Source organism: Diceros bicornis, chromosome 21 (genome assembly GCF_020826845.1).
Source record: "Diceros bicornis minor isolate mBicDic1 chromosome 21, mDicBic1.mat.cur, whole genome shotgun sequence".
Lineage (NCBI taxonomy): Eukaryota > Metazoa > Chordata > Mammalia > Perissodactyla > Rhinocerotidae > Diceros > Diceros bicornis.
In genome coordinates, this window is record NC_080760.1 from 26,627,113 (window position 1) to 26,639,114 (window position 12,002).

Here is a 12,002-nt window from a genome sequence, read left to right on the forward strand (position 1 = left end):
AAGTATTTAATTTTGGTACAGCTTCAGTGGCACTTTTCCCTAGCCACTGGTCTTCTGCCATTTCACCTCATCTGTCTACATTGTCTACATAGGCATATAAGCTAAAAATGCTCATTTTTATAACTCCTTTAAGTACTATAATGTCCAGCCATTAGTTAAAGAAAGTTAAATATCCCAAACAGCAAAGGATAGTGAGTGAGAAGAACAGTTAGGAATTTGCTTATAACCAATCAGATGTTGGTCTGCGACTTAGATTCGGTAAATCAAGTTCCCATAACACTTTTGATTTTGTTGCCATGAATTTTGCTAGAATACACTCTCCTCTCAACCTCTACAAGACAAAGAAACACACTAGGCCAAACTTGGCAGAAACTTCCAAGAATTTTCTTGAAAAGAGAGCCTTTAAACCCTATATCAAAGACTGAGAGGTCTAACAACAAAATAACAAAAGACCAAATTGTTCTCTCTCTTCTATTACTTTCGCTTGGACTGAGACTCCTAAAGCCCCAATACTTCTGGTTTTAGTAATAAGACTAAACTAATTTCTACATGCACAGCTCCAAATTAGCCACTGATTTGCTATGGAGACCGTTCTCACATAAACAACTCTATGAAACACTCACTTGGTTATATAGTATTAAGTAATGATTAATGATTCTCCTAAGCAAGACTATCTAATAAAGTTCTAAATTTAAAAAAAATCTACATTTACAAAGCTGAGGACCATACCCTTGGTGACTACACCAAGCTAGTCTAAGCAACGTTCTTCAGTATCTTGATGCACACATCTCAAAGCTTTTGAACAGAATACAATTTTGAAGGAAAAAATTAACCAATTTATATATACTTATGGCATACCAGGGAGAGAGGAAAAAAAATTCCAGATGAATTAAAGAGTCAGATAAAAATATTCCAAAATGAGGGGAAAAAAGGACAAAACTAAATCACTTGAAATAGAAGAATTTTTCAAGTTTGTAACAGGTCACACAAATCACTAAGAAACATTAAAACAAGTAAATGAAAAAATTCTTCACAAAAGAAGAAATAGTCAAAAGAAATATATGAAACAGTCAACAGTAAAAAAAAAACAGAATAACACAAGATCCTGCATCTCGCACACCAATTAGCTAGGAACAAATAAAAATTGAAGGGGCAGGTAAAGATGTAGTGGACCAGGTGATAACTGCCAACGCTAGTAACGAGATTATAAAGTGGAAATCAATTTGTCAGAGCCTTGTCATTAATTTGACTTCTGTAACTTTTTATTAGATAAATACCTCTGAATATAGAAAAGGCCTCATGCAAAAGAGAGATTTAAAACAATAGCATCATCATGAAGAATGCAATTCAAGAAAAAATATGTAAAAGATGCATACCGTAATCTGTAGGACAACCACTACACACACACGAACACCAGCAATAACATTACAGTATAATCCAACCAATTCAGAGATTGAAATAATGTGAGAACATAAGGAAATGCATATGTCATAATGTTGAATGAAAAAAGATATCAAGTTATCATATATTACAGACACAACTGTATACAAAAACCTGCACAGAAAAAAGCCAATTGAAAGATATCAAATATACAATAGCACCAATACAAAACAACATTGTTTTGTTGGGGGTGGTGGTATGAAAAATTCTACTTTACAGAGTGATGAGATTTATATCAGAACCAACTGCCAATCAAGCCATCTTCGCAAAATACATATTTGGTCAATCAATTATCATCTCATCTAATTAACTTCTATTTATTCACAAATTTTTAGAAATATGATCAAGAACTTACCACATGAGTAGTTTTTAACGTATTGCCATCAAATCTGCATAAACTGGAGCTCTCTTCAAAGAAAATATCACATTCTTCTAACTCTTGAGCATTACAAGGAGGTTTTTCTTTATCTGGATTTGGATTCTTAGACCAGAAGATAAAATAAATAAACAAACAACAATAAAATATTTCTTCATATTTAAAAATGTTAAGTTACAACAATAACTAAAAACTAAATTTCAGATCCATGACCAATAAAAACCTAATCAACAAAAACAGACACAGAAATGACAGAATGATGGAATCAGCAGAAAGAGATAGTAAAACAGCTATTATAAACATGTCTATATACTCAAAGACGTAAAGAAAAACATGAACATGTTGAGGGAGGTAAAGAAGATATGAAAAAGAACCAAACTGAACTTCTAGATATGAAAATATAATATCTGAAATGGAAAACAAAATAGATGGGATAGACAGCTGATTAGACATTGCAGAAGAAAAGACCAGTGAGTTTGAAACACAGGAATAGAGTCTATCTAAAATGAAACACAGAGAAGACAAAAAATAAAAACACGGAATCCCAGTGACCTGTGGAACGCTATCAAATGATCTAACATATGAGTAACTGGAAGGTAGCAGGAAGAATGGAAAAAATTTTTTATAAATAGTGGCCAAAACATTTTCAAATTTTATGAAAACTCTAATCCTATAGATTTAAGAAGGTCAAGAATCTCAAGCATCAACAAATATAAAAAAAAAAAAATCACAGCAAGTCACATATTGAAATTGCTGAAAAGCAGTAATAAAGAGAAAATCTTAAAAGCAGTCAGAGGAGGAAAAAAACATATAAACAGAGGAATAAAGACACAAATGATAGCCAACTTCTCATCAGAAACTACTATGCAAGCCAGAAAACAATGGAGTATATTCGAAGTTCTGAAAGGGAGAAAAAAAAGACAACCCTATCAACATTGACTTATATACTTGACAAAAAAAAGCTTTAAAAAAGGGACACAAGATATTTTCGCAGACAAACAAAAGCTGAGAGAATTTATCCAGCAAACCTACACTACAAAAAATTGCTAAAGGAAGTTCTTCAGCCAGGGAAAAATGACACCAGACGGAAATTTGAATTGACACAAAGAAACATAGAACAGAGGAAATGACAAATATGTGGGTCAGTGGAAGACTTTTTTCCTCGTTTTTAATCTCTTTAAAAGAGAACTGACTGACTAAAGCTAAAATAACAATGTATTATTAAGTTTATAACATACAGAAATAATGTATGACAAGATAACACAAAGGATGGAGGAATGAAAATATATGGTAAAGTTCTTAAATTATAAGTGAAGTGATACAGTATTTTTTGAAGACAGAGGGTGATAAGTTAAAAACGTATACTGTAAACTTTAAAACAACCACTAAACACATACATAGGCAAATATCCACCCAAACAAAAACATAGAAGTATAGCTAATAATAAGCTAAAAGTAGAGATAAATGGGATCATTAAAGTAATTTTAATATGTTACATTGCTTAAATGCAAGAATCACTGTCTGGTCTTATATCCCTCATAAGGTAAAGGGATGACAATTTTAGTGATAAATTATACATACACATGTACATAACAGAAATACAATTCTATAACAACTGACAAAATGTCCACACACTCAGTTTGCCAAAACACAGTCATGTTATTGAGAATTAATGAAATGACCTGAGAAAGTTTGTGAAACTAAATGGCTGGGAGTTACAGAGGATCTGTATTACCAAATCTGTCCATGGCCCAGCTGGAATATGGAGACACTTAGTTGTGGTTGTTGGCTCCAGTCTAAACATCAGTGGACACAGCTCTGGTTGCTGTGGCTAGCTAAGAAGGCAATTCCAGCAATTAGCTGGAGCCATTTTGTCACAGTGACTCAAGAAGATACAGTCGTACATTGCTTAATGACAGGATATGTTCTAAGAAATGCATTGTTAGATAATTCTGTTGTGTACTTACAAGGAGTGTACTTACACAAACCTAGATGGTAGAGCCTACTACACACCTAGGCTATATGGTACTAATCTTTTGGGACCACTGTCATATATGCAGTCCATCGTTTACCGGTATGTCATTATGTGGTGCATGACTGCACAGATGTCCAGCAGCACAGAAGGCACCTTCCACATTCCTCCCTCTTTTCCTCTTTCAATTACCCATAGATTAGAGATAGGAGGGCAAAAATTAAAAGTTCAGGACTATTAAGGCAGCCGGTACTTAACAGGACAAGATTACAGAGAAAAGGGAATAGCAGAGAAGAGAACTCAAGCCTACGCTGCTTTCCTAGAGCCATTTACTGATTTCCAAGCTGAGTTGAAAAAGATATGTGGAAAGCAGCAGATAAGGGGCTAAAAAGCTGAGTTTTCATATTATGAAAGCGCTGGGAAACAAAAATTAGAGATCAGGGCCCACACAGGAGGAGAAGCCCTGATAAACATCCCCGACTTTCAGTTGTGATTCATAAAAAGTTCTACCCTAGGAGTAAGAACAAACAAGGAATAAATATCAGCCAAGTAAAGAACTGAAACCCAGCATCAAATCAAATCAATCCCTAATGGGATTAAGATAGTCTGAAAATTTGGGGGATGCAGCTAAAGTCACGTTTAGAAGGAAGTATATAGCATTAAATCAACCATCTGAGCTTTCATCTTCAAAAAAACAGCAAAATAAATCCAAAGTAAGCTTTAAAAGGGAGAAAAAAATAAATGTAGTAACAGAAATGAATGAAATTGGAAACAGAGGGGGAAAAAAAAAAGATCAATGGAAATAGATGCCCAAAATAATCCCATACCTATTAAAGAAATTAAATTCATGGTTAAAAACCTTCCAAATGAGGAAACTCCAGTCCAGATAATTTCACTGGCAAATCATACCAAATATTTAAAGAAGAAATAATGCCAATTCTACACAATCTCTTCCAGAAATAGAACAAGAAGGAAATACTCCCCTACTCATTTTAGGAAGTCAGCATTACCCAATACCAAAACAGGATAAAGACAGTAAAAAGACAAAACAAAACTACAGATCAATATTCCTCACAAACATAGATGTAAAACTCCTCAATAACATATTAGCAAACCAAAACCAGTAATACGTAAAAAGGATAATATATCATGCATTTATCCTACAAATGAAGAAAATGCATTTGACAAAATTCTACAGCCTTTCATGATAAAAACTCTCAGTATCCTAGGAGAATAGAAGGAATAAAAGGAAATTTCCTTAATGTGATAAACAGAATCCATCATACTTAATGGTGAAATATTCCATTCTTTTTCCCAAGATCATGAATAAGGCAAGAATGTCTGCTTTCACTATTTATCACTTCTATTTTATAGCAGATTAGAGGTTCTAACCAATGCAGTAAGGCAAGAAAAAGTATAAAGATTGAGAAACACAAAACTGCCCTCAGTTGCAGATGACAAGATTGTATGTTTGTTTTTTTCAAAATGTAACAAACACACTGGTGTTCAGGCATAAATAACTTACTCACATATACCAATATTCATTTGAAATCATCAAGTTTAAAAGGGAGCTGGCAGCAATTATCTACAATCTCAAAACAAGCCCCCACTACCATCACTATTATATCCCCAGAGCCCTATCACAATAAATACCTGCTGAATGAATGAACATAGGGCAACGCAGTCTGCATGGCTAACTGTAACAAAAGGGCTAAATCAAAGTTTGGTAGTCTTATATACGAATTACAGTGATTCCTGAAATTTTCAATTATTGTTGGCAAACATGAAACTTGGTTTCTCCATTTTAGCCATGTTTTCTTTTGATAGTGACATTTAATTTCAATATTCTAATCTTTCCTTTCTACCTTTGGATGCAACTAACCCTATAGCATAAATACATCTTACAGTCTTCCTCATCACTATAATTCCAGATGGCATTAAGTCAGACATTTTACATGTGCTGATATAATTTTTAGTGAATGAACATATAACTGAAATTCCAGTATACTGCTATATTTGTTCAAATTCTTAACATTATCTTAAAAGTTATCAGAGTGGGAATACATTCCACAAAATCTCATAGTTGAATGAGTAGTGTATTATCATTGTAATAATTACAATGAATTACTTTGTCAATCTAAAATAATTGTACAATATATGATATATATATTTATACATATATATTTACCCCTTGTGATATTCTAAGATCACTTAAAAAAAATTCAGTGATGATAAGTAGCTTATTAGCAAAGTAGACAGTAAATCATAATTATTGTCTCTGCCAGCAATGGTCATTCTATTCTTCTAAAGGAGAATATATACATATATATATATAGAGAGAGAGATACACATAAATACATGCACACCCACCCTACACAACATGACCACAGATATATATGTATTCACATGGTGTAAGGAATGAATATTAGAATTTTAAGCCATATTCAAACACAAGTCAGTGGTACCTAATCAGTGTTTTTTACATTAGGAAAAGCAAAATAATGTTTGAAAAACATGGCATACGCCTCACATAACATACTTCCAGACCCTTGGAAAGTCACACTACTATTGCAATTGCTTACCAGTTCTTCAGAGGTCAAATGCATCAAACGTTCAGCTATTGCAGCACATTGGGCTGAGTCTCTTATAAATTCCCCTTGTTTATCACCGACTACTAGTTCTGGCCATGTCAGTCCTTCGTTCTTCTTAATGAAGGAAATCTCTAGGCTAGAAGTTTAAATGAGAAAAGTAATGTTACATTAAGCAACTATACAAATTACAACAACAATACCAAACAGAAGAATCTTTCATAGAAATTACCCCTCTGGTGTTCAGAAGATGTTTTAACAAAAATTATGTTCATTTTCATTTTGCATATGATGAAAAATCTACAATCCAATGGTAAATAACTTAGATTTAATAAAAAACAAGAAAGTACCACTGGAAATGGTATGTCAAATAGCTTGATGAGAGGAGTGATTAGAAAGAGTAAGACCACCCAGAAAGTACTGTAGTCCAGGCGTGCAGTGTGTTACCCAACTTAAGTAACAGAAATGCCAGCAGCATGCATCTATGAGCTATTTCACTGGGGAATAGGGGTGGTGGTGAGGGTGGTGGTTGGGGTGGGGGTTGGTACATAGAGTTAATTGGAAAGAACCTATAACTAAAGGTACCTCTTGAAATGGGGAGCCAACAATTAACTTTATTTTCACAAACTAGTAGCCATAATATATGATTATTAACCTAAAGATTAGGTAGGTTAAATACATGTTTATTTTTAAAACATAGATTTTAAAGAATTGAAAAGAAATGTGGGAATTAGAAAAAAATTAACTTTGGTAATACAGGAAAAAAATTTGTTAATGTGGTCTCCATCAACTTAAAATCTAATAATTCTGTACACTTAAGCCATTAAACACAAATTCCAAATGCACTAAAAAGCGCCTATCAAGGAATCCTGAGATTAAGGTCTGATGCAGCAGGACAGGGAGAGGGAGCTGAGTCAGGGCAGACTGTGGACATAGGAGAACAAGGAGTTGCCCATGTGCCACATGAATAGGAAGGGAAATTTAAGTAAGCTGCTTTGAGAGCAGCCACCGTCGTAACACAGAGAAAAGTGGAGTGGTGGTAGCTATTCCATAGCAAGCAACCGTTTCCACATGCCAGCTTTGGTACACGTGTGCCATACTAACCCATGCCCAGGAACACAATTGCAAGCAAACAACTGCAAGAACACAATAATAACTATTATCATAATTATCGAATAAAACAAAGTTATCAGCTATTCTTTTTCAAGGCTATCATCAGCACCTCATGAATTAATTATAGCACTCTAAAATTTCCTGAAACTACTTAAAGAGACTACATAAAATAATACTTTTTCTATGTAATGAGTTCCTAGCATTAGCATTAAAAATTACCACCACAATCAATAATGCCCAGATTTAGTTATATTTACTAAAGAGAAAACTAATCTTGAGAATGATGATGATGAAGATGATAATAATAAGATACTAATAATGACAGCAACTTATTCTTACTAACGCTTACCATATGCCAGGTGCTATCTTAAGCACTTTCCATGTTTTAACCCATTTATTGTTCACCACAACCAAATAAAGTATTATTTTCATCTCCACTTTACAAGTAAGAAAAAAAACCACTGAGAGGTTAAGTAACTTGCCAAGGTCACAAGCTAGTAAAGCAGTTTGGCTCCAAGTCCATGTTCTTCACTACTGTAACTATTCTACCTCTCTGAAAAAATATATGTAAATAACTATTAAAGAACTTTTACCAAGTGACCAGAATGTATAAATACTGTTCTTAGTCAGCTGCTACCTAAAGAAGTTAGAAAGAGTTCATACAACTGCAGTAATAAAGAATTTCTGAACCATCATTAAATTTGCACACTTAGTCGATGCAACCCTTTTAGCATAATTGCATTTCTACATTTTAAAACTAGCATCATATCTTACCATCTAAGCAAAAAGGAACATATAACCCCATATATAATAAACTATAGACTAGTTAATAAATCAAAAGTGAGAGGGAACATTAACTATTTGAAAATGAAAGATATGAATAATTTAATCAAGTACAGACAATTACGTGTTTTTAAACCAACGACACCACCTACACACATTGTAATTATCTTTTGTAACATAAAATAGTAATCAAGCACCTCAAATTTAATGGAAAAACAATACTGGTCTATGCTCATGTATTAAATACTGAAACTATTTGCCTGAAGTTCAGTTATTCTCCTAGATCTCTGCTGGGTTATTGCTTGATGACTTATATTACCAATATGTTGTAGTTGGTTTGCCGATATATAAATGCTACTACCCTAAGCCTCTCACATACACATAAGATATGTTTAAATAGAGTATGTGGAGATATAAAATATTTTTTAAAGAACCTTTCAAATAATTAACTTTTTTAAATAATACATTAAAAAAGGTAGGGGGCCAGCCCGGTAGCACAGTGGTTTAGTTCACGCGCTCCGCTTCGGCAGCCTGGGGTTTCCGGGTTCAAATGCTGGGCACGGAGCTACACATGGCTTATCAAGCCATGCTGTGGTAGGCATCCCACATATAAAGTAGAAGAAGATGGGCCCAGATGTTAGCCCAGGGCCAATCTTCCTCAGCAAAAAGAGGACTGACAACAGATGTTAGCTCAGGGCTAATCTTCCTCACCAAAAAAAGTATATATAGAACCAAGTCACCAAATTTCTCCATTAATAAAATAAATTCAGGATATTTGCTTTTAAATCTTAAAAGAATTTTTGAACTCGATATCTATTTCTTAGACTTCCAGGATTTAGACTCATATCAAAGACTCATATGGATCATATACTACTAATCGAGACATATTTAGAGTAAAAATATCTAATTTTAACCCACTCCTGACCATTTTTAAAATTAAGTGCCTAATACCATTCATTAACCCATCATGGAATCCAATAATTACTAAGATCAATTTTTTTAAGTGATTGTGTAGTTGTGTAGTTGATAGAGTAAAATACTATGAAGCCACAAAGAAAGATAAAAAAAAATCATTATGTATTCTTTACAGAAAGCTCTCTAAGATTTATTGTTGAAAGTCAACAAAAGCAAGCTGTACAACTGTCTATAGTATGTGTTGAAAATTTTTTTGTTAAAAAATATGCAGCTTGAATATGCATAAAATACCTCTGAAAAGAAACTAATAATAGTGGTTGTGAGGAGTGAGGGGACAGGTGACTGAAGGGCCTGGGTTGGAGGGAGACTTCTCACTGTATTCCCTTTTATATATCTTAACATTTAAAGAATGGGAACGTATTATCTAATGTATTATCTGTAAATTAAAGTTAATAGAAAAAAAATTATTTCTATGAAAAAGTTTAAAAAGTACTAATTAAATAACTATTTTACCTATTAATTATTAGTTACTGTTATTATTATTATTAACATATCCAGAGCTAATAATGAAAGCACTAACATATATATATATATATAACGCAAGCAATAACCATTCTAGTATTTTTAATCTTAACTACAATTATGCTCTTCCACATGGTAATTCCATTTTTAATCTATCTGAAGAAAAATAATCAGCAATACAGGCAGACCTATTGTAGTACTGACCTTTGATGTAACCACTGTAGAAAAGACAAAAAGAAAAGAAAAAGAAAAAAGTAAAATAATAAAAAGTAAAATTTTAAATACAAATAAAACTATAAAAATACCTATTATTCTCTGTAATTATCCATGTACTGCCTTCTTGATCAATAGATGAATAGAGATTTCCTTCCAAAAACCTCTGACCCTTCAGCACAATGATGATGTGATCAGGCAAAAACTGTACTTGAATGTCCTCCTTAGTACTGTCTTCTGGAAGCCGTATTGTTACTGTCAAATCATCTTCCGTCTGTTGCCAATAATATAGAGGTTCTATTAGGAAAAGAAGAATGCATTACATGAGAAAAAGGGAACAGAACATACAAAATTAGAGACTAGAACATACAAAAGAACACCCCTCTAAAAGAATCTTAACATATCTTCTAGTGATCTTCTCACAAAAAAGTAACTATAAACAAACACACAGATCTGTTTGGGGAATTTTCAAACACTTATAGCAATTGCACTTGACATTTTCCTCTCCCAGGCCTATCTAATGCTCTAGGAGATAAGCACTCATAAAACACTAATGATAGAATCCTTTATCCCCATTCCTTCTCTCCCTGCCCCCCAGGCCCCTCCTTTCCTCCTTCTCCTTCTTCCCCTTTCACACACACACACACACACACACACGCACACGCACACACTCTCTCTCTCTCCCCTCTGGATTCCTAGTTCAAAAGAATATCAAATACGTCATAAGCCACTGTCTGAAACTTTCACATTGCCTTGATTTCCCCTAACAATGTAACTCTTGTGATATAGGAGACCACTATTATTTGGGGGGATATACACCCACACAAAAATAAAAGATATATTATAAAGGTATTGATTATTCTACCCCACAACTTTGTTGCATTAAAGCAATATCATAGGAAATTCAAGAGCTGTCAGTATACTTTGTCTAAGTTCCCACTAAAAGAATCCTTCCTTTTCTCCCTCTCTATCTCCTCGGCCTGTCTCCTAAAAAGCCAGCTACTAAAGAAATACCTTTAGACCCATCATACTATAACCATGAAAATAAGAAAATAGGGCTTATATGCAAAAAGAATAAATATTTGCTTATGACATCCATAAGCATTAATCTGTCCACCCACCAAGACTATAACAGTGGTTAGGAGCTAGTGCTCCAGAGTTGACTAGTCCTGGGTCTGAATCCTGGTTCAACCATTTATTAATTTTTGTATACAACTTTATCTCTGAGCTTCATTTCCCTAATCTGTAAAATAAGATAACAGCAAGTGACATACCTCGTAGGACTGCTGACATTTAAATAAGTTAATACATATAAAACATTTACTATCAATCCTGTTCTTAAATATATTATAAACTCTAAATGTGAGTTATTATTCTTCTTTTTATTTTTGTGCTGTTTTATGTAAAAACTGTGGGGGTACTTCATTGTTAGTGCCATCAAGTCTATTTCAACTCCTAGCGACCCTGTGTCCAGCAGAGTGGAACCCAACCAGTCTTTTTGTTACCCTCTCATCTTCCAGCACTGTATCAGACAATGCTCCACTGTTATTTAAAGGGTTATCACGGCCAATTTGTTTTTCAGAAGTGGGTGGCCAGGTCCTTCTTCCTAGTTTGTCTTAGTCTGGAAGCTCCGCTGAAACCTGTCCACCATGGGTGACCCTGATGGTATATGAAATACCAGTGGCACAGCTTTCAGCATCACACCCACCACAGTATGACAAAAGACAGACGGGTTTATGGTTTCCTAACTGGGAAACGAACCTGGGCCGCGGAGGTGAGTGCGCCGAATCTCAACCACTAGACCACCAGGGCTGGGGGAGGGTACTAGATATGCTCAAAGATATAGCATAGGTATGGTGTATCTTCTTGAAGGGCTCACTTTTACTTGATGTTAAAAAAAATGTATTTAAACAAACATGATATTAAAGAAATACATATAAAATATGCATGAATTTTCAGGATAGAATTGTTACTTTGGGGAAATTTCTAACTTGCATCATTTCCTTTAAGTAACCTTTCAGATTCTCTCTATTTTGCCTTTAGAAGTACTTTTAATATAAACTCACTGAAAAAGTTTGAA

The 12,002-nt window shown here is 33.9% G+C and overlaps 1 protein-coding gene across 1 annotated transcript in view; it reads right to left on the reverse strand.

The window, feature by feature from the left end:
• The window catches only part of NUDCD1 (NudC domain containing 1), a 68,809-nt gene that overhangs the window by 27,450 nt on the left and 29,357 nt on the right, over nt 1-12,002 (reverse strand). The window contains exons 6-8 of the mRNA XM_058564798.1: nt 10,015-10,219; nt 6,371-6,515; nt 1,796-1,921 (exon numbers count right to left, since the gene is read on the reverse strand). Coding sequence (XP_058420781.1) covers nt 1,796-1,921; nt 6,371-6,515; nt 10,015-10,219 — 476 coding nt within the window. The remainder of the gene's footprint in view (nt 1-1,795; nt 1,922-6,370; nt 6,516-10,014; nt 10,220-12,002) is intronic.